At 47.7% G+C, this 21,173-nt stretch overlaps 1 protein-coding gene across 2 annotated transcripts; it reads left to right on the forward strand.

Moving 5' to 3' along the window:
- Positions 1-5,640: 5,640 nt before the first annotated feature.
- SELENOS (selenoprotein S) lies at positions 5,641-15,164 on the forward strand. Of its 2 annotated transcripts, none has more exons than XM_027572568.1 (5): positions 5,641-5,797; positions 6,503-6,637; positions 8,607-8,713; positions 12,054-12,222; positions 14,574-15,164. In XM_027572568.1, the coding sequence occupies exons 1-5, from the start codon at positions 5,722-5,724 to the stop codon at positions 14,651-14,653; spliced, it is 567 nt and encodes a 188-aa protein (XP_027428369.1). In that variant the 5' UTR covers positions 5,641-5,721; the 3' UTR covers positions 14,654-15,164. The 2 variants fall into 2 exon arrangements, with proteins under 2 accessions (XP_027428369.1, XP_035584173.1); XM_035728280.1 differs by lacking the exon at positions 5,641-5,797 and adding an exon at positions 5,846-5,942.
- The last annotated feature ends 6,009 nt before the right edge of the window (positions 15,165-21,173 follow it).

Genomic DNA, 21,173 nt, shown 5'->3' on the forward strand with positions numbered 1-21,173 from the left:
TGTGTGCTGCCAGTGGTTATTGGTAAGACTCTGCAATCTGGTGCATTTTTCCCCCATATAAAGAATAACAACAGCTTCATTAAAGGCAGGTAGGCTTTAATTACTGATTTGAAAAATTGTAGGGGAATGCAACTCCTGCTTGTTGGAATCTGAGCAGAGGGCCAGCACGTTCCAGCATTTAAGACATGGTTGGGGGCGGGGGGGGGATGTGGTTTTGCCCAATGAGCAGGCTACGGCAATGTCCTCTCACGGCTTCTGGATGCTTCGTTGCATTTATCACACCCTTTTATGGCCAATTTAGGCTAATCATAAAAACAATGTGGTGGAGGTGAGCAACTTCACCATCCCATCTTTTCATCTGCTGGTGTTAGTCTGGGTTGTTTTCTTTTTAAACAAAATGTGAGAAACACTCTTGTCAGTAGACCCCTGAACAATTGTGGGTGATTGCTGCTGGGCCGATTTGTCCTTCTTGTAAAGTGTGCACAAGATGCGTAAGCCATGAAGGAACTCGACCTTCAAGGAGCTGGCAGTCTAGCTGGGAAGATGGAACCGTGGGCAACAGTGGTGCTAAACCTCCATGCAGTAGAAGAGAGGGCAGAGCGTTCAGAAAGGGCATGGAACTTGGGTATCAGGAGAACTTGGCCTGCAGATTTCCTCAGTATGACCCTAAACCAGTGCTCTCCAACCCCAGTGTGCTATGAATTTCCAGGGCACCTTGTTCAAATGCAAGATCCTGTGGGGGCTGGTGCAGTCCCTGAGAAGACAGGGCTCCTCAAGATTTCCAGACTTCCCTCTCACCACCTTCCTCAGTGTCTACCTGACACCTTTCAACTCCCTCAAGGACAGATCCCTGTAGTCCATTCACTGATGGCCCAAACCAGGGTGCGTTGCTCTGCTGTTTTACCCTCACTTGGACAGATGGGGAGGTTGATGTTTTGTTTTGTTTTGTTTTTAAAGATTTTATTTATTCATTTGAGACAGAGAGAGAGAGAGAGAAAGCATGAGCAGGGAGAGAGGCAGAGGGAGAGGGAGAAGCAGGCTCCTCGTTGAGCCAGGAGCCTGATGTGGGGCTTGATCCCAGGACCCTGGGATCGTGACCTGAGCCGAAGGCAGATGCTTAACCATCTGAGCCACCCAGGCGCCCCGAGGTTGATGTTTTTTAATGATTTCCTGGAACATTTAGGCACCCAGGAACTAACCCAAATAGACAATAGATGGATTTATAAACTAGAAGTTAATTTAATTTGCGAGGAAGATAACTCTGCAGTTGATGCTCTGCTGTCCCCCCTCACCAAGGTGTTAGTAAATGTACATGGAATCAGAACAGAAGGCCTTGGGGGTGGGGGTGGGGGTGGGGTGGTCTTAGAGATCTTCCTGGGCTGGATTAGAATTTAGCTTCGACAACATCTTTCATGACAGAAGCCATGAGTCGGCCTTTTCTGCTTGTCAGGACAACTAAAATGAGTCCAGTTTCCTCCACGCTTAGGATCCAGGGAGGCTCCCTGCTGCCATCATTTACGAGCTACCTCTTAAGGGGACTCTGAATGAGCCTCTGGTCGTTACCCTCAGTGATAACCATTTGGTTGCAGTTCATTTCCCTCCAGTCACATTCCCTACCTCCAGCTTACTTCGGGTCCTGGCTTTGACTGCGGGCAATCCTTAGCAGTAACACAAGACCTGAGTGGATCTGGCCTAAACGGGATTACTTTGGCACCAGTTTAATGACTCATGGTTAAGGATTTGAGGGCTGCTAAGAAAAAACAAAAGACCTTTGCTCCAGTATTTATGCTATTGTCCCAACTGAGGCTTTTGCAAAAATTGACAAGATGAATGCGAGAGCTCCTTTGCTCAGAGCTCCACTAATATCTGCGTGTCTCAGGACCTGAAAAATGGGGATTGCCTCAACCCAGTTTTTCCCAGAAGCCCCATGGTTTCAATGTGCAGTTTTGTAGAACATGAGGTTCAGTCAAAGATGACAGCTTCTATCATGTTATAGTAGAAACTGGTACCGGCGGCACAGTCATGGCAACACTCAAAAGAACTTTATTTCTGTGGAACTACATTAAGATGTTGATTTGGGGCGCCTGGGTGGCTCAGCTGGTTAAGGGGCTGCCTTCGGCTCAGGTCATGATCCCAGGGTCCTGGGATCGAGTCCCGCATCGGGGGTCCCTGCTCAGTGGGGAGCCTGCTTCTCCCTCTCCCTCTGCCTGCCTCTCTGCCTACTTGTTCTCTCTCTCTATGTCAAATAAATAAAATCTTTAAAAAAAAGTGTTGATTTGAATATTAATAGCTTTGTAATACTGGTTAAGGGTAGTTGGAAGAAAGGTAGGCTGGGGCAAGGTGCTCCCCCCACACCCAAGAGGAAACCACCCTTAGAAGGATTTTATACCACCCTGGAAGGAGCCCTCCACCCCTTCCCACGCGACAGATGACAAAACCTGATTGGATGACAGGCACAGGGAGGGTTAATCATTAAAACAGCCCTCCAACAAAGCCCATAAAAACCCCTAGACTTGGAAAAGTGGATGGCAACCCTCCGGGATCCCCTACCTCTTTGGGAGTTTTGTACTATCACTTTATCACTCAATAAACTTTGTTGTTGCCCACCACTCTTGATCTTGTCTACCTCTTCATTCTTTGGAATGGTGTGAACAAGAACTGGGGCACTGAAGAAGGAAATCCTGTAACAGCATTTGTAATTAGTAGGTTTTGAGATTCTAAGAACTATAAATTTAGGAAATATATGTAGTTATATCTATATATATATTTACATATGTAGATATTTAACATAATTTAAATGCCACAGTAGGGGGCGCCTGGGTGGCTCAGTAGGTTAAACATCTGCTTTAAGCTCAGGTCATGATCCCAGGGTCCTGGGATCAAGTCCCGTGTCAGGCTCCCTGCTCAGCGGGGAGTTTGCTTCTCCCTCTGCCCCTTCCCCCCCAAATAAAATCTTTAAATGCCACAATAGGAATCTACAAGAATGTCACTGAAAGGGCCAGTCAAGTTTGAGAAACACTACTGTTTGATTGCCATCTCTGTAATCTCCCTTAGCCAAGAACACCCTTTAATCCTGTCTTGTTCCAGATACTTTTGCGAAAAGGTGAGGTTAGGCAATTTACCAGTTAGCTCTCGCCACAATAATGTGGCATAACAAACCACTCCAAAACTCAGGCTTTTAAGTGACAACCGCCATTTATTCTCACAGCTGGCTCTGCTTTTCATTGCAGGTCTATGGGCTAACTAGGGTGGCTCAGCTTTGCATATCATTCTTGGGCAAGTCAGTCAAATGGGCAATGGCACGAGGCGGAAACGCTAGAGGCTTCTTAAGACCTACGTTCAAAACTGCCTCACTGTTACATCTGCCTACTTGTCATTAACCTAAGCAAGCCACCCAGCCAAGTCCAAAGCCAAAGGATGGTCAAATAATACTCCTTCCACCTGGAGGCTATTGCGAGGACACGGTTGTAAGAAGGAATGATGAATTGGGGCTGATCATTTAGTCGACCGTGGTCCGTGACTGGTTGGGAGATCTTTGTCCTGTTTTTGCAAATAAGCCCTGAGCAGTTAAATCGAACAAAGTGTGTGCTGAAATAACTTTATGGTTCTAGATAAGCTAGGTGAGATGATACACCCTGATTAAAGGGACAAAGGTAACGCATAAGCCTGGCTAGGGAGAATAACTTCTATCAGTGGGAACTTAAGAACAGCATGGTGCTAGGAACTGAAGCAAAACCCCTTTATCCTTGCATCGTAGTAATTCAAAATCTGTTAGATTTTAGGTGAATATACTATTCATCACACTGAATACATATGTCAACAGAGGCACTAGTTGATAATAGTATGCAAAGGTACTTTATTCTTGGTGTTTAAAAATATGCATTATTTTCATTACTGTTGTGTTGGTTTCTATTTTATATCACAAAGTCCTGAGTGACAGGAATTATTCGCTATTTTTGTTTAAATGATAGAAACTGAATGTTAAATTTATTCCATCTTCATGCCTGCAGATACTGCAGGGCAGGGTGGGTAAACAAGGCAAATAAGGCAGACTCTACTCCCCCATTTTACCAGATCCAACATTTTGGCATTTTTATGATATGCAGGTTGACTCAATTCATTGACTTGGTTTGAAAGCTGGCAAACAGTAAGGTAGGATCTCTGCGAGGTAGGATCTTCCTCCATAGCTACTCCAAATATCCTAATTCCTGAGCTACACTGGGAGCTCTGAAATGATGTTCACCGCAACATTCTTGAAACTTTCACATCTTAAACTGACACCTTTTGTCAGGGTAGGGAACTATCTGTTAAAAACCTTCTTAGCCAACCCAAGCCACCAGCAATCTTAACCACTAAGTTACTGTAAGAAAATGAACTTACCAAGCATTAATTGAAACTTGTGCCATATCCCTTTTCAGGATATTAACGCTCTGAAGAGAAAAGAGAGGTCCTCACCAACCGCTTCCATGAGCAGTGACTCCTACTGTATAGTGTACCTAATGTCCAGAGCATAACCAAACAAGATGGGCAACGCCCATCTCTTGACTCGGTTATCACTACTTATACACAAGGTATATTTAAAGCTGATCCCAAATCAAGTATTGCAGCCATAATCCCAAGAAATAGTTCAGTTTTAGCACATCGAGTTCCTGCAAGATGCCAGATGGAGGGAGAAACCACTTCAAAACAAAGAGTGATGGTTCATCACCTTTTACAAGCGAGAGGAAAACATCAAGGAGGGCATAAAATTTCTCCCTCCTAAACTCATCAAGTCAATGGCTGTCTTTACAGCCTTAATTGACAAAATCCAGAGTCCTCCATTTCCCCATTTCTAGAGCCCATTTTCAAGGTGAAGAAAAGCTCTGACGTCATCCCGTTAGCTGTCTTTTCACAACCGTATTCCTGATTCTCAACCCTCCTCTCGAGACACAGCTAGGTGTGTTCACGTCAAAGCCTTCTCTAAAAACACTCAAGCTCAAATTTCCAGTAGGGTGGTGAAAGTAGACTCGGGAGCGGAGTGATGGGAGAGGAGTGGAAGGCGGTGGAGGAGGGCTTTGCAGGCGAGGCAACAGCCAGGAAACTATCATAAACAACTAATACTGCCTGTGACACCCAGTGGGAGTCGATACGTGTTGGCGCCACTGCTTTAATTCTTTCCCAAGAGGTTTTGGCTCGGGGCGGGGCGGGGGGGGGAGGAGAACCGCGAGGGTCGGCGGGACTTCCTTAGCCTGAAATGCAACCGGGGTCAGCTGGAGGAGGAGGCTGCCAGGGTTTCATCTGCACCCCTTGGGGGCGGACCCCGGCGGCAACCCTCATCTGCCGGGATTCTGCCGGTCGAGTTCTGTTGCCCAATGGGCCCGGGGCAAGGATGTGGGCGCAAATCCTGTTTCCAGGCGGCCCCTAACCCCCCGTGACCTCGGTGCGCAATCAGTACAAAAGTAAACCTGCCAGAGGGAGTCGGCCCGGAGATCCCGTCACACGGCTTCATCCCGGCCAGCAGCGACGTGTCTGCCACTGCCACCGCCCCCTCCTGCTCTCCCGGCCCCGCCCGGCTGGCCACGCCCTCGCCGTGATTGGCCGAGCCCTCAGGGCCGGGTCGCGTCACGATTGGCCGGGACTCCGGGACGCTGGTCTCGGGCGCGCGCCACGTGTACGTAGGGGCGGGCCGGCAGGCGAAAGACTCCAGCTGACTCGGCTTGGCCGCGCGGCTGGGCGGCGGCCATGGAGCGGGACGGGCAGCTGCTGTCCGCGCGGCCGGCCCTGGAGACGGAGGGGTTTCGCTACCTGCACGTCACGGGTGAGTCGGGCCGCGGGCCACGGGCTCGTACCGCCAGCTCCCCCGGGCGTCGCCATGTTCGGTGGGTTGTCCTCTGCTGCGCACCCGGCCGGGCCTGGGGAGGCCTGGGGAGGCCTGGCCGGCAGCCGGGTGGCGACGCACGCAGGTCCGGGAGGAGGGCCTGGAACGCTCGCGGAGGCTCTCCCGGAGCCGCACTTCTCCGGGCGGCGCCGTCGGGCCCTGTTTTGCGCGAATCCTTTACTTTATGCCGAGCAAGCCCTTCTGGGTTGCGGAGACTGAGGCCTCTCGGCCCTGGGCATTTTCCTCCAGGCCTCGCGTCACCCTCCCGCTCCATACCCGGCGCTTTGTCGGCTCCCACGCCCCCCCCCCCCCCCCCCCGCTTTCTATAAATTCCTGAGGTCTGAAAGGCCTCTGCCCTCCTGAGTCGGATAAACTTCCCTTCACCCATCAAAACCCGCTTTGCGGTGCCCTCCGCCCTCCGGACTTGCCCCTCAACTCCCCTGGTGGTTGAGAAGTCCCTTCTCGGTGACCCCTGAATTGTGCTCGCTTCTCTTTTAACTGCCTACTTAGAAGGCCATTTCCTCGACTAGACCCGGAGGGTTTTGAGGGCAGGAGCTACGCTTCCTTTGCCTTCGTTGAATTTTATGGAAAAGTCTAGTAGTGGTATGACTTTCAGTTTCCTGAAAACTGTTTTCTTCTTTTCAGTGGGCTCCCTGCTAGCCACTTACGGCTGGTACATCGTCTTCAGCTGCATCCTTCTCTACGTGGTGTTTCAGAAGCTTTCCACCCGGCTGAGGGCCTTGAGACAGAGGCAGCTGGACCGAGCTGCAGCTGCTGTGGGTTAGTGCCTGGTAACAGAAGAGAAGACAGTGGCTTTACGCCTATTTCTTTTAGTATTTAAAAGTTAGTCTGTTAGAAAGAGTAAGAAGTTCATGATTCTAATCTGTATGAAAGGAAAGCCATTTTATGCTTCTGGATTGATTTTGGGGAATGTGCAACAGCTTTTTTTTAAATTTCAGAGATTTTAATGAGATGGACAACCTACTTGATGGTGTGTAGAGCACTCACTGCATATCTTGCAGAACGGTTTTTCATGTATGGGATGGATTGAAAGGAAAACTTCACAGCTTCTCCATACTTGTGGGTCTGCCTGTTGAATCTCTAGAACCATTGCGAGTGACAAGAAACTCAGCCTTGGTTCTTTATATCCACCACACTTTGATTTCACAACTTCCTCATCAGATCTGATTTCAAATTACTCTTGGCTGTTTCGAAAACATAGTCCCTCTGAAACAGTAGCCTTTTCGTGAGGTAGAAACTAGTTTCTGAGGACATACCTAAAAGAAATGTCAAGCGTTTTGAGAATGACAGCTCAGTTAAATACAAATCACTCTTCTGACTCAGCACACTTACTGGGTTTGGGGAGAAAAGCAAGTGTAACACAAAAGGAGTAACTAGTGGAAAGACTTAAGAATGTCCTTCACTCAAACATACCTCTCCTCTCTCCCAAGAAACTGTGGTCCTGCCATTCTCTCAGTCATTTTGATTGTTGGCTGTACATATGACAACAAACTACAGATTACAGTTACACATTTGCGTAAGATGCAGGATTTCAAGAGGGTGGCAGTGTTAGTCACCTGGTGAAGCCATCTCTACGAGTGAAGTGCTCACGGGGGGAGGCCCACTCTTACAACTGAAGAGTAGGTTTATGAGATGATGCTAGACTGGACGTTTTTAAAGAGGCTTAATTGTTTTCGTGAAGCACTGTGAAAAGTAAATGTGCGGTCAAAAGTATTATGTTGTGCTGTTGCACAATTTTGTTAGGAACATTTGGTTAAAAAAATCGACACTTGATTTTATTCTAAGAATGACCCGATAGTTACACACGTTACCAAAATTTTCATTTCTGTGAAGTGGAACTGTAATTTTGTTTTGTTTCTAAAGATAGAGTTCCAATCATTTTTCCCACTACACACACCGACACACACCCGTTGCTACCTGCACCACAATACTTTGGCCCAGTTTATGTGGATTCAGTTAAGTTGCTCTTTTTCCACCACTGTGTAGGTAGTGATGGTTGCTTATACTTTTGGCAAGTGCTGATGTGAACATGTAGTTCTACTTTGTTTTCTTCTTTAAAAATTAGCCACACCACTGTGTAGTTGCCCTGTGGTGGTTCTTAACATGGTGGTCTGAACAGATGAGTAGATAGAGAACGTGACAATATATTTATATAATTCTGCTTTATTTTTTACAAAGCAGATAAAACGTAGATAAAGCTGGGGAGCTAGTTTGCATTAATGCTAATTGGAAGGATTTTCCTTTTCTGTAGAAACAAGGGCAAAATGCCTAAGGATCTTTACCTCTTTGTGGTATGGATCTGGGCTAAATAAGTGTTGGCTAATAGTCAGAAAACTTTATCTTCCCTTGTTGTCTTGAATTCTGGTCAGCCTGGAGACTGGATGTTAGATGTCCAGGTTGTGGAATGGAGTCTCAGGGTGCCCCTGAGACCACTTACATGTCAGTCACAGGGCTATGCCAGACTCTCTGAATTGGAATTGCTGAGGGAGCCCAGAAATACATGTTTCTAATAGGGATTTCTGGTGCCCTGGATCTTTAACTAGGGCTAAGAATTATGGTGGTAGGACAGTCTTCTGCCCCCATAAGCAGTAAAATTTATGCACAACAGGAGAATTTTCATGTAAAATACATGTTTTTGCATTGCCTGACATCGGTACTTCTGTATCCTTCTAATAACATGGACCCTCAAGAGCTTCTTTTTTTCTCCAATTTTTTCCTGACATTTTAGAACCCGATGTTGTTGTTAAACGACAGGAGGCTTTAGCAGCTGCTCGTTTGAAAATGCAAGAAGAATTAAATGCACAAGTTGAAAAGCATAAGGAAAAACTAAGACAGGTATGAGCTGGTTTTAGTTTGAATACATGGTCTTAAATATTTTGCTGCTTTGTGGGTAAAAGAATGTGTGTTTGTGTGTGTGTATAAGCATGTTTGCCTGCATGTCCTCCCCACCCATCAGGGCAGGTACTGGAACAACTAATTATGGCAGAATCGATTCCACTTAGCTCAGTATCGGTCCGCACGCTTTCCTTGTGCAGTATCTTAACTGTTTATGGGGAAAATACTCTTTTAAAAAGGTGTTCTTTTATTTACCTTTTTGCTTTTCAGTGGTTTCTTCGCACTGTATTCTCACCCAAAACCGTGTGTTCCGGTGCCATGCCGCTGGGCACACAGAGTACACGTTCAGCTTCTTGCTCCGTTGTTTCTTTCAAGCCACGTATCTCACATGATCTAACTGGGTGGGGCCGTTCTTCAGTGGAAATAAGGAGAGCCAGGGGAAGGGCAGCAGTGGTGAGATGGGGAGCAGGAGATTTTGAAAGATTTTTTAAGGGCACATGGTTTCGTTGGGGAGCGGTAGGAGGGGCAGGGTGAAGAAGAACCAAGGAACCAAGGACAACTGTTGGAAATGACCTGAGCATCTGGTGGGTTGTGCTGCCCTTCACAGGAGCAAGACCGCCCACCAGATTTGACCCAGTGTGTATAACTGAAACAACCAAGTTGTAGTCTCTGCTCTCTTAAGAAGTTTCAATGCAGATGTTTCTGGGCCCTTCTTCGTCCTCTCAGAAGAGAGCCTCTGCATGCTCTAAGGCAGCAGAGAAATGGGTTTTCCTGTTGGTTTTGCCTGTGTCTCTGGTGTTTCCAGGGTCCTGTGCCTTTCTGCCATCGCTAGAGGCTCTTGTGGTTTCTGCGTGGTCATCCGGGACGTGGCTGGTCTCCCCAGCTTGGCCGGAGCCCAGGAGGAAGGGACAGAATAAGGCCACACCTACTCCACACATTCATTCTCCTTGGTCCCCCTGTCTCGGCAGCCTTCCTCTCTGTTCAGTTGCAGTTTTTTAGCTTAAACACAATCACTAACTTAGAATGCCACGTTGCTGTTAACTTATTTAAATTTTTAAATCCTACAAAGTAAAAAAAAAAAATTGTTATAAACATCTGTACCATGAAAATTAAGTCTCTGATCTTGTTCCTCCACCTCCTGCTGCCCAAGCATTCCATCTTAGGTTTTTAGGTATTTTTCTAGAAATATTTATCGATATATAAACACACATAGAAATTTTTCATTGAGGGGCACCTGGGTGGCTCAGTCGTTAAGCGTCTGCCTTCGGCTCAGGCCCTGTCGAGCCCCGCGTTGGGCTCCCTCTCCCACTCCCCCTGCTTGTGTTCCCTCTCTTGCCGTGTCTCTTTCTGTCAAGTAAATAAAATCTTAAAAAAAAAAAAAAAATTTTTTTTCATTGAAATGGCAACATAGTATACATAGATGCCGTTTTTGAGCCATTCTATTTTAGTTTTTTTCTTTGCTGATCTCCAACCATTTAATTATTATTGCTTTGTTCCAAGAGCCGTAGAATAAGTTGAGTTCCTTCTCCATGTCAGAATTGATGACTTCAGCGTCTGAGTTTTTTGTGTGTGTTTAGCTTGATCATTTATGCAGTTTGCTGATGTAGCTGAAAATAATCCTTTTAAAAGATCACTTTTTAAAATTGTAGTGCGGGTGCCTGGGTGGCTCAGTGGGTTAAGCGACCGCCTTCGGCTCAGGTCATGATCCTGGAGTCCCGGGATCGAGTCCCGCATTGGGCTCCCTGCTCAGCGGGGAGTCTGCTTCTCCCTCTGACCCTCTTCCCTCTCGTGCTCTCTGGCTCTCATTCTCTCTCTCTCAAATAAATAAATAAAATCTTTAAAAAAATAAAATAAAATAAAATTGTAGTGTGAGCCCCCCAAACTTGGAAAAGGGACAAAAGCCTGTGTTCGCTTTTAAGATTGTTACAGCGCATGGGGTTCTGTCTCCTACACTTAGAAGCAGAGCAATAGTAACGAACTGATGGGAGTCTGCCTGACGCACAGCTGAATCAGCTCTCCTGTTTGCAGTCCCAGGATTTGTCCGCCGTGTTCCATGTCCTGGGGCTCGGCATGTCAGCCAGGAGTATAGGCTAGCCTTCGAGCCCTGGGCCTCTTGTCCTTGCACACAGTGGAAGCATGAGGTGCCAGGTATTAGGGGTTAGCAGCGGACCCTGAAAGGCGTGGAGAAATTTTCTGGAAATGTGCTTACTAAGGCATCTCCTCACATATCCCAGTGACATCGCAGTTAACTGGAACCAGAGCGAACAGTTCTGGTCTGGCTTCCATGGGGAATGAGAAACGTAGTGCACGAAGGTTTGTGCATATGTAAGATGCAGCACCTGGTTGCTCAACAGGCAGGTTGCCCTTCGAGGAGTAGGAAGCAGAGCAAAGGTCCGGTGCGCTGGGTTTCCCCTCCCACCTTGGGAGCCTGCTCACTGTGTGCTTACAAGCTTTCTCAAGTGCGCATTGTGCACAGTTTTCTGCTGAGATTAATTTTCCTTTATATTTCCAGTAGTACTTGACTTTCAAAACACTTTCACATCTGCCCTTTTTGGATCCCCACAGTCTGTAGAGCAGAGGGATTAAGCGGCTTTCCTCGGGTATCTCGGCCAGGCGGCAACAGAGCAGGCCTGGCAGCCACGCTCACCCATCCCAAGTCAGAGTTCTTCTGTGTTACAAAAATGTCCTACTGTGGGCAAGTTGCCGAAGAACTGAATTGGTACTTTTTCTTCCGTGACACTTTTTGCTTTCTTTAATAGTTTACAAAAACACAGGCGCCTGGGTGGCTCAGTCGGTAAAGTGTCTGCCTTCAGCCTCTGCCTTCGGCTCAGGTCATGATCCCAGGGTCCTGGGATTGAGCCCCAAGTCTGACTCCCTGCTTAGTGGGGACTCTGCCTCTCCCTCTCCCCCTTTCCCTGCTCATGCCCACCCCCCCCAAATAGATAAAATCCTTTTTTTTTTTTAAGATTTATTTATTTGAGAGAGAGAGAGAGAGATCGCCAGAGAGAGCATGAGTGGGGAGGAGAGGGAGAAGCTGACTCCCCGCTGAGCAGGGAGCCTGATACGGGGCTCCATCCCAGGACCCTGAGATCATGACCTGAGCCGAAGGCAGATGCTTAACTGACTGAGCCACCCAGGTGCCCCAATAAATAAAATCCTAAAAAAAATGTTTCTGTGAGTTAAACTCATTGCACTAGATGACAGCAGTGTTACTAACTAAAGAAAACAGGTGAAGGTTTGGTTTAAAGGACTTTTAAATAAAAAAATCATCAAAATTAGCATTTTCTTTGAGAAAGATGGTAGCTTATGAATTCATTCTGTAACGTGCATTTCTTTTCAGCTTGAAGAACAAAAAAGGAGACAGAAGATTGAAATGTGGGACAGCATGCAAGAAGGGAAAAGTTACAAAGGAACTGCAAGAAAGCCTCCCGAAGAAGACAGTCCTGGGCCTTCTACTTCATCGGTCCTGCCAAACCGAAAGTCTGACAGGAAGCCTCTGCGGGGAGGTGGTGAGTACCAGACACTAAAGTATTCCGAGCAATTACAGGGTAGGTTTGCCTTTTAAAAATAAGATTCTGTATCTTTCTTTTATTATATATAAATTGAAGCTAATTCCCAAGTTTGGGATTATGAAGATAAATAAAAGAAACACATGCAAAACACCCCTTAATGGCTGGCGGTTGCCAACCTGGTGAGTCCAGTGCCCCTGTTGCCCAGCGTCCCAGGGCATGGATGTGGGTGTAGGTCCTGCTTCCAGGAGGCCTGTAACCTCCTTGGCCTCAGTGTCCCATCAGTGTTAAAAAATAAAAAAATAAATAAACAAACATTGAATAAGAAATCGAAAAGGGAGGTGAGTCATTGCTGCGGTGCTTAACTGTCATGGTGACCCTCGGATTTAAGCATCTCACCCTAGTCCCACACGGCCCTGGAAAAGGAAGAGGTAAGCAGGGTGAGGGATAGCTTGCCCATCTTTCAGATGAGCGTCACGGGGCTAGAACACTGTGGTTTTTGTCCTCTTAGCCGGGGCCACCTTGTTTCTTACAAATAACTTTCTCAAGGAGACACGGACAGATGTTTATTCAGCGCTTTTTTCTGTGTGCAGCCCCCACCCCCTCTGCACTCTAGGTGATATGGTCGCTGTCTGTCTCCATCCCGTTCTTTTTTTTAAGATTTTATTTATTTGTCTGACAGGGCACACAAGCAGGGGGAGTGGCAGGCAGAGGAAGCAGGCTCCCTGTAGAGCAGGGGGAGCCCGACGTGGGGCTCGATCCCAGGACCCCGGGGTCATGGCCCGAGCCGAAGGCAGCTGCTCAACCGACTGAGCTGCCCCGGCGCCCCGCATCCCATTCTTGAGGTCCCTCACATCCTTTTGGGAAGACGTGACTCACACACAAATGAAAATAAGTCATGCTTGTGGTCTGCTAGCAGTTCCACATGAATCCCGAAGGAGGAGGGGGCAAAGGCACCAGAACACTTTGTGGAGGAGCCAGTTCTCGGCTGAATACTTTTATTCTCCATGGGAGGAGAGGCTTTCTGTGCAGGTGCTGCGGAGGCATAGGCGTGGAAGCCTGCTGGCGTCTTGGGAGGACCACGGGGAGGCCGGAATGTGGGCTCTAAGGCAGCGCGGACACAAGCGGGACCGCCCGTACAGGCTGAGCCCCATCCCCTCTGGGCACCTGGGGGGCGTGTTGGTTAGGCATCCGACCCTTGGTTTCTGCTCAGGTCATGCTCTCAGAGTCGTGGGATCGAGCCCTGCATCCGCCTCCTTACTCAGTGGGTAGTCTGCTTGAGATTCTCTCGCCCTCGCCCTCTGCCCCGCACCCCCACCCCCATACACATGTGCCCTCTCTCTTTCTCTAAATAAATCTTTTAAAAAAAAATATGCTGGAAGGGTATTTTTTAGAGCAAACAGCAGGGATATTTAGGAGAGGAGTGGACATTGTAGAAAATGTTTTTGTTTTGTTTTTAAGATCTTGTTTATTTGACAGAGAGAGACACAGCGAGAAAGGGAACACAAGCAGGGGGAGAGGGAGAGGGAGAAGCAGGCTTCCCGCGGAGCAGGGAGCCCGATGCGGGGCTCAATCCCAGGACCCTGGGACCATGACCTGAGCGGAAAGCAGACGCTTAACGACTGAGCCACCCAGGCGCCCCCATTGTAGAAAATGTAATGCATGGCTTGCTTCTGTGCATTGTCTCTTTCAGTGTTCCCAGCGATCCTGAGCAGATACTCTCTGACTTGCTCGGTTCTACAAATAAAGGAACTGAGGCACAGGGAGTTATTGCCCAAAGATCCCACAGCAAAACCACCTCAGTTAAGGTCTCGCTGGCCTATAGCCTGAGCACTCAACCTGGTCACCAAATGTCCATTAACTTTGGGAAGCTAATGAGTGGGTGGGGTTAGGAGTGAGTGCAAGGGCACATACGTGACCCAGGTCTGACTGATAGAAGGGGCAAGTTCCATTCTGTTTTGATTTTTTTTTAATTTATTTTCTGTAGCTTGCACAGTCCTTATTTGAATGCATTTTATTTATTAAGCACTGTCGCAGAAGCCTTCATATACTTAAATCCAGCCATCTTGAGAGGTTTTTTGGGGCAAATTTCTTGTGTGTTTTGGGGAGTTTTTACGTTTCTGAGGAGTTAAGACCAAGAAGCTAGATGGCTTCTTTTATTCCCACCAGAAAGTAATTCAAGGTGCAATCACAGAATAAAGTATTTTTTTCACATGGTAGCTACAGGTTTTATGAAAAGGTCTGTGAGAATAGAATCCATATCTTCATAGTGCTTTGCATGTCAGGCTCACGATTTTATGTTTTATGCAGAATGTTCCCAATACTGTTTTGCCTCCTTTCTCTCATCCTAGGTTACAACCCGTTGTCTGGTGAAGGAGGTGGAGCCTGCTCTTGGAGACCTGGACGCAGAGGCCCGTCATCGGGTGGATGAGGCTAAGAATCTTGTTAGTGTCGCTTTCGACATTAGCAAGATGAATCCGTAACCCTCAATTCAATTGCCTTACGCACACTTTTCACAGTGACTAGCCAAGGGGAGTGGGGTTTGTTTCTGTCCTTAACTACACTGCATCTTTAACGGTTGAAGTCCGAGTAGGATGTAGACATCACCACTAGTGGTAGTGACAGTCGGTCACACTTCACTAAAGCCAGTGACTGCAGTCATTGATTTCATGGGTAATTGCTAGCTGGTAGATAAAGCCCTCCAGGTGATTAAAAAATCTTGATAAAAGAGACCTAGTGATGCTTCTTCACGTTAGAAGTCCTTGCTGGTAGGACAGTCTCTGTGACAGGTTGCGTTGAATGATGTCTTCCTTGTAAATGGTGAGCCCACCAGCGAGGATTACTGATGCAGACAGTTGATGGGGTTGTTTCTGTATATTTATTTTTATGTACAGAACTTTGTAAAAAAGAAACTGTAAATATTAAAAAAAATGCAAAAAACATTTTTAGCATCTTTATTAAATTCAAGGAAGTTTCTTTATGAACTTGAATTCCTCCTATTGCTACTTATTTTCCCTACTCACTGTTTCTCACCTACGGTGAGCAAGGTGAGGGGCAGCTACAGTGAGTCCCAGAGTGGTCGGATCCCTTGGGTTTTGTCCACAGAATCGGGTGCTCGGAGCCGAGTTGCTAAATTAATAGGATAAACAAACATCTTGTCGAGAGGTGTCTCGAGGGCCATCCGGGTTTCGGAGGGCCCTTTTGGTCATTCCTCTCGCAGCGTGACTCATTTGTTACATTCTTGTCTAGAGGCTCTGTCAGGAGTACACCATACAGGGCCAGAGAGTAAATATTACAGGCTATGCAGGATTATAGTGTTGGGTTTGCATACTTTTTAAAAAAAAATCTTTTTACTTAAATTAACATAAAATGTATCATTAGTTTCAGAGGTGGAGGTAAGTGATTCATCACTTTTTTTTTTAAGATTTTATTTATTTGATAGAGTGAGAAAGTACAAGCAGGCAGAGGGGCAGAGGCAGAGGGAGAGGGAGAAGCAGGCTCCCCCTGAGCAGGGAGCCTGACGTGGGGCTCAATCCTGGGACCCTGAGATCATGACCTGAGCCGAAGGCAGATGCTTAACCATCTGAGCCACCCAGGTGCCCCGATTCATCAGTCTTCTATAACACCCACGTGTTATATCATGTGCCCTCCTTAACATCTGTCACCCAGGGTTTGCATACTTCTTTAAGGAATGTTGAAAACAAAAGATTCTTATTAGCTCATGGGCTGGATTCGGCCTGTGTGCTGTAGTTTACTGATCCTGCTGTCAAGTCGAAATCATAAGAAGAAACAAAATTAACCTGCAGAATAGTAGTAATTAGCCAGAAAAGTATTCTAGAATAGTCTCATATATAAATTAGTCAACATTTGTTGAGTATCTGGTATGTGTGAAGTATTCTGAGGTGGTCTTCTTGATATATACAAAGAAAAAATACAGTTTGGTCCTATGGAACTTACAGTCCCTTGCACAAGGTTGGGGAGAACAGAAACAGAACACTTGAAGAACAGTGTATTTACAAATAGGCTGGAATAGTCCAGACTAAGAATTTGAGTCTGGAGACATTTGAGTTTAATTTTGGGTGCGGACAGCGGGGGTTCCAGACAGAAGAGAGGGTCAGTGAAAACCAAGGGTGGGGCTTGTGAGGTTTAGGAGATCCCAGTTTCCAGTTTTTAACTAGATTGGCTTTTAACTAGTTTGGAAGGTTTACAGCATGGGAAGTTTCAGACTTGGATTAAAGTATTTCATCCAGATTTGTTGGTTTACATCGAGAGATTCCCTTGTGGGCTATAAAGGAACTTTTTAATAATTCTTTCCTTCATGTATTTTCTGTAGCTGAAAATGTGTGTTAAGTTGCTCTCTGTGATTCATTTTAGAAGTAGAAGGGCATGTTTTAGTATACTCTGAGATGTGAGTGACTCATTTCCCTCAAGCCTCATTTTTTCCACAGATCTAGAAATTAGTGACTCATGAGCACATGGAAGAAACGATGCTTGAATTCTGATCCTTGATCACCGCGGTCGGCTTCACCCTTGTGTTCCTAATAGCCAAGGGCTATGGATAACCAGGGTGGGGAGCTGTCTGGCTAATGAAACAGTTATGTGGGATAGTAATACTATTAATATAATATTAATAATTGATTATTATCAATTGATTATTATCAATTAATAATTGATTATTAATATTATTATTAATGGGTGAAAATTGTGTGCTACAAGCCTAGGGCAGAAAGCATTCCAGAAAGGTGGATGGAAGTAGCCAGGGAAGGTGGGTCTTGCTCTCCTCTTGAAACGATGAGGAAGTGGGGCCAGAACGTGAGGCCTGTGGGGAAGAAGGGAGCGGGCCGTGTCGGAGCCATGTCCAACTGGCAGGACCCTGCCGCATGCCGCGTGCCTCAGCGGAGGGGCTGCAGCTGGGATGGCAGCTTGGAACTGGTGTGCCAGGCATGGGAGGTAGAAGCTTTCAGTGATGAATGTGTGACCCAGTCCTTCCTGATCATGGAGCAATGTTAGTAGATTCTTGGGAGTACGCGTGAATTATCAGTTGAAACTCTGGCGGCTGGGATTCCATCCGTGGCCAGTGCACCTGCCTCTGTACGTGGGGAGAGAGAGTCATTTGGATCCCATCCCCTCGTCACGGGACCCCAGTCTTGCCTCTCCTTCCTCTGCCTTCCCTGCTAGCTCTTCACCAAATAGTCACATGCTTTGCATGCAAACCAGAACAAGGCCACATTGAATAAACAAAGCCCTGGCTCCCTCTGGTGCCCTTCCCTGTAGCAAAAACTTTGAGTGGTTCCCGCCTGACCTCTGCCTCTTGCCCTACCCTCTGCTTCACACTGACCAGGCTCTCACTAGGTCATCAGATTGCAAACTGGGGGAACTCTCGGTCACACCTTATTTGGCCTGGTAGCACTTCGCCCCTCCCTGCTGCCCTCCCTTCCTCGTCTGCCTTCCTTGTCTGCCGTAGCACCAAACACTGGGTCTTACTCCCACGACTGCCCACTTCTCCCTTTGCCAGTTCCCTCCCTGAAAAAGTTTTCTGCATTCTCTCCCCTGTTCCTCACCAAAGCTCTTCTAAAGGTCACCTGTGGTATTAGGTCTGATGGATCATTCTCAATACTCCCCTTAAGCGACCATCATTTGCGATAATTGAGCACTCCTTGAGAAACACTGTTCTCTTGACTTCTAGGACTCTGCACGTGACTGGTTTTCTCCTACCTTTTCGGCCACTCCTCAGTGCTTTTTTTCTCGCCTTCTGACCGCTGAACACTGGGGTTAGAGGAAGTTAGAAAAGGCAAGAAGGTAACCAATGTCAGTGGTGGTGTGGAAACCACAAATGTACAAACACCTAACTCACTGGTTGGCTGGCTGTCAGCTAGGCAGCAGGTGACTGGGCCATGTGTTTCTCAATCTCCGGCAGCCCAGCTGGGCTTGTTCACATGGTGGTTCAGGTCTAAGAATAGTGTGCTTAACCTTTCCAAGTCTGTTTGCTTCACATTTGCTACCATCCCATCAGCCAAAGCATTTCCTGAGTCCAGGCCCAGTGCAAGGGGTGGAGGAAGACCGTTTCTCAATGGAAGAAGCAAAAACCACGCACAAGATGCAGAGAAAGGAAAGAAACTGCCTATTTGCAGTGGAACTACGGTAAATCCTCTTGGATCTTGTAATATCCATCTTTCGGCCTATGAAATCCCCAGTCTGGATCAAGGCTGCCCCCAACTTGGTCCTTGAGGACCATCCCCAAGATTTGTAATCAAGAGAATTGCCTAGCAAAGGGGAAGAATCCTGCTCGGATAAATACACCACGCCCCAACCCCAAAAGAAGCCTGGAAGATGGCCTGGTAATCGGCAGGGCCCAGCAGGAAACAGGGCTCACTCCAACCGGTTGATGGAGGAGTAGTCCGTAAAGGAGCTAACTGCAAATGTGTAGTTGGGGGTCTAGGGAAACCAGTGAGGGAGGGTACAGTACTGGGGGCAGTTGGCAACACTGGGGAGCTGTTGATGCCCTCTCTCCACCCCGCAAGCCTGAAGATGCACAAAAAGAAGAGCTACCAGAACCTGTAGAGAGAGAGGGCCTGGTGGAGAAAGCTGCCTGACAGAGACAGGCCTGTAGTAGAGTGAGCCAGCTTTCACTTCCTAGTGAGAAGGAACCAGAATAAGTCCTCTGACCCCATTTTCCCACCCACCGGTCTCTGCCAGTGCCTCTCACTGGCTGAACTGGGCTGAAAGCTGGAGTCCCTGGGGACAGCATACCAGCTAAACTGGCCAACTGATCCCCTGGTGGCTATTATGGGTTGAACTGTGTCCCCCAAAAGGTACGTTGGAAATCCTAACCCCCAGGACCTATGAATGTGACCTCATTTGGAAGTAGGGTCTTTGCAGATGTGATCAAGTTAAAATGAGGTCTGGGACGCCTGGGTGGCTCAGTCAGTTAAGCGTCTGCCTCTGGCTCAGGTCATGATCCTGGAGTCCCGGGTTTGAACCCTAGATCAGGCTCCCTGCTCAGCGGGGAGTCTGTCTCTCCCTCCCCATCTGTCTCTCCCCCCACTCATGCTCTCTCTTGCGCTCTCTCTCAGCCTCTCTCAAATAAGTAAAATCTTAAAAAAAAAAAAAAAGATAATTCAAGGTCCCACTGAATTAGGGTGGGCCCTAATCCGATGTGATTGTGTACCAGTCTGCTAGGGCTGCCCTCACAAACACCATAGGCTGGGTAGCTTCACAGGAATTTCTTCTCTCACAATTCTGGAGACTGGAAGTCAAAGGTGTCTGCAGGCTTGCTTTCCTCCTGTCTCAGAGATGGCCACCCTCGTGCCTCTTCACGTGGATGTGCAGCCTTTCTTTATCTGTGTGTCCGATCTCCTTTTAGAGAGACCAGTCGGGTTGGATTAGGGCCCATCCTAAGGCCTCATTTTAATGTAATTATGTCTTTAAAGACCCCTCCAGATGCAGTCACGTTCTGAGGTACTGGAGGTTAAGGCTCCAACATGACTTCCGGGGAACACAGTTCCGTTCATAGCAATTGGTGTCCTTATAAAAAGAGGACACTGAGAAAGACAAGGAAGGACCCTCCCCTGGGGCTTTGGAGAGAGCATGGCCGTGACCGCACTTCAGTTTTGGACTCTACCTTTAGAACTTTAAAGAGAATAAAACCCAGTTTGCGGCTATTTGTTATGGCAGCCAGAGGAAGTTAATACCGTGGCCTATGGTGCACCCCTTAACGATGCCCTCCAGAGGTGGGCCTGAGGACACCCCTTCATCAACACATTAAAAATGCTGCTCATGAGGAGGCCTCAGTGTTCATCACTATCAAGGACAGAGGTAGTGAGAGTGCTGGGTAATTTCTGTTTACCCCTCCATACCCACTCTCCACCCCGTTCTTGCCCCAAGGGGCTGACTCTGTATCAGCTGCGGGGAGTCATCAACCGTAGTCCATTCAGGCCAGCATCCGGGGGTGCTGACTCCAGGCCACTTTGACCACCGGCTTCAGACAAGGAGTCTAGCAGATTTGAACACCATTCCTGAGGGCTCCAGCCAACATGTTAAAACCCTGGATTCCATTTTGAGAAGTTTGGCTCCAGCAATCCTTTCATAATTCATTGTCCTTCAGACACCCTTGGAGTCCATTACTGTGATTCTTCCCAGACTCCTGCCAGCGCAGATAGACGAGGTCCTGCCACACATTTTAGCGCATAGCTCTGCCCTCCCACTGCAGGCCTGGTCACTTCCATCTGGGGTATGTTGGGATCAACCTCTTCCTGGGGCCTGGAGGGCCCTGAGGAGGGTGAGGGGTGAGTCCTGAGGCTGTAATGTCCCAGGTGTGTTCGTGGAATGATGTTCCTGCCGGGGAGGCTGGCTGGGGCTGAGGCAAAGGGATTTAGAAGTCAAAGTCTTCAGCCTCCTCTGTGTCAACACATAGCTCAGGGTCCCACTCCTTCCCATCAGCGCCCTTAGCATGAGAGACCAGACACGGCGGAGCATTTATTTAATTGGCAGTGCAACTCTGCAAGCCCTGCAGTCAGGCCCTGGACAGCCATTTCTCTCCCGCAACCACAGACACTGCAGGAATTCCGCCAGGGCTTTCTGATTTCCCACTTGGGTTCGGCACTGACCATAAACAACTACCTGTAGTTTGTCTTCCCTGTCCTCCTTACACACTCGGGGGCCATCAGAAGTGGCGAGGTGACTCACTGTCTTTCCAGTCCCCCGCCCCCCCCCCTTTTTTTTTTTTTTTTGCCACAGGGACTGTTTCTCAGCCCTTGGATCTCCTATTGCTTTGCTTTCCTCTCCTATGACGTTACCAGTGACACCTTGAATGACTGACGTGCCGCTACATGCTGGGGCTTCCCGGTGTCCCGTTGCTCACTCCTTCAGTCCGGGATCAATGCAGCATTATCCCCAGTCCCATTCTGAGGATCTGTTTCCCAGCCCCACTCCCAGGACATTCACTGTAGGTA

The sequence above is a fragment of the Zalophus californianus genome, chromosome 6, assembly GCF_009762305.2.
Source record: "Zalophus californianus isolate mZalCal1 chromosome 6, mZalCal1.pri.v2, whole genome shotgun sequence".
NCBI lineage: Eukaryota > Metazoa > Chordata > Mammalia > Carnivora > Otariidae > Zalophus > Zalophus californianus.

Bases quoted from the DNA above. Each gene is read 5' to 3' on its own strand.
- SELENOS (XM_035728280.1), top strand. From the start codon at position 5,852: ATGTTCGGTGGGTTGTCCTCTGCTGCGCACCCGGCCGGGCCTGGGGAG. The intron at 5,943-6,502 runs GTCCGGGAGGAG...TCTTCTTTTCAG, and splicing joins CCGGGTGGCGACGCACGCAG to TGGGCTCCCTGCTAGCCACT. The intron at 8,714-12,053 runs GTATGAGCTGGT...ATTTCTTTTCAG, and splicing joins ATAAGGAAAAACTAAGACAG to CTTGAAGAACAAAAAAGGAG.